The sequence below is a fragment of the Pteropus alecto genome, unplaced genomic scaffold (assembly GCF_000325575.1).
Source record: "Pteropus alecto unplaced genomic scaffold, ASM32557v1 C18815161, whole genome shotgun sequence".
Taxonomy (NCBI): domain Eukaryota; kingdom Metazoa; phylum Chordata; class Mammalia; order Chiroptera; family Pteropodidae; genus Pteropus; species Pteropus alecto.
The window spans coordinates 1-1650 of NW_006494099.1; the positions used below are offsets into that span (position 1 = coordinate 1).

General features: G+C 37.0%; 1 protein-coding gene across 1 annotated transcript; it reads right to left on the reverse strand.

Moving 5' to 3' along the window:
- Positions 1–75: 75 nt before the first annotated feature.
- LOC102886714 (phospholipid-transporting ATPase IC-like) lies at positions 76–752 on the reverse strand. The gene is made up of 3 exons (XM_015599460.2): positions 650–752; positions 374–532; positions 76–203 (listed from the first exon to the last, which is right to left on the reverse strand). The coding sequence occupies exons 1-3, from the start codon at positions 708–710 to the stop codon at positions 91–93; spliced, it is 333 nt and encodes a 110-aa protein (XP_015454946.1). The 5' UTR covers positions 711–752; the 3' UTR covers positions 76–90.
- Positions 753–1650: the final 898 nt, after the last annotated feature.

Here is a 1650-nt window from a genome sequence, read left to right on the forward strand (position 1 = left end):
TTTTTTTACTTGGCTTACAGAGGTAAGATTTCTTTGCATTAGAAAAAAGTACAACAAAATTAGAGCGAAAGACAGCAATCTAGCTTTTCATCAATGGAAGAAGAAAATAAATACCGTATAAACCATGTAATTCATCAAGTAATCAATTTTAGTTCTTTTAAATCTGGTTTTCCCACTATTCTTCATTATTTTCGTGTCAGCACCTAAAAATGGAAAATTCAGTATGATCAGCAATTGGGAAAATCAATTCACTGGCATGTCGGTAAAATTATTCTTCCTCTGGTTTCGATGGAGAAAGAACAGAAAAGCAATCCCCTTCTTTATATCAAGAAAGCGCAAACCAGATCAATTTCCCAAGAAACTCTGAAAGTACCTGCAAAAATGACCAATCCATGGCAGAAATCAGTGTTCCTTATTACACAGCCACGTAACAAAATTTTATCAGCGTCCAAAGGAAAACTTGTGTTTCTCCAAAATAGCGTTCCTGTAAACTTATCTAGCCGGTTATTGGGTTCTTCACATTCAATAAAACCTTTAAAAAAGATATGATTCATGTAAGTACTCATATATGAAAGATTTTGTTTTTAATTAATAGAGACTGGATGAAGCAACTACAATTTAAAACAAAGTAAGATGTGTTTGCACAAACCATCAAATGTTGCCAATGAATTTTCTCTTTGGAGATATTGGTGTGTGATTTCAAGTGCCATTTTGAACTTTAAATTTGTTTCTCTAGAGAGAGAGAGAAGAATCAAATGAACAAATTTTGGAGCTTAAAAGGGAATATAAAGAAAATTATATAAAATAACAGTAGGTACACTTGGAAGCAAAAGCTAGATAACTAGCTTTTTCTATTTTCAAACTCTGCTCACGTTAGAACTTCAAGCGTGGGTGAGGTAACCCCCTGAACTGGAGAACTCTGAACCGGGGTGGGGGGAAGTTGGTGCCCTTCACTGTTTGACATTTTGAGTAATTCTTGCTGGACAGAGTCACCTGGAAACTTCCCTTCCTCCTCTAACCTAACTCCAACCAGCCTACACTATCAAACTGCCCTTGAAAAATTTAGCATCTAATATTTAATCACACTAAGATGATTCTACAAAACATGTGTTACAGAAAGTATCTAGACTCTTTCAACGTACTGTTTTCCAGCGTGAATAACTGGATCCCATGGCTTTGAAAGATAATTCTGAGAAAGGAGGTGGTAACCTTACCCCCAATTCTTGGCATGTCCCACCCACTCTTTATTCTCACTCATGGGGATAATAGCTATTTTATAGTTAAGGCTCAACAATCAAACGACTGACTTTAGAACAAAGGAAGACGTAGGTTTTACTCAAATGATTTCAACTCTCCATAAAGAAGCTTATGCATATCTAGGGTATGAGGGAAGGTGTTTATGCCAGAGTGGAAATTACAGGCACAAGCCTTGAGAGCCAGAACAGGGGAGCAGTGTCCCAACTCTGCCACATACTCTGTGACCTTGGGCAGGCTACTTCACCTTCTGTGTTTCGGTTTCCTCACGGGGAATGCAGAGGTAATACTACTACTTGGCTCATACAGTTGTTGAGATTATTAAAGGAACTAACACGTAAAGCTAATGTAACCTAGTAGGCATTCAATAAATGTATTGAAAACTGGTCAAAATCA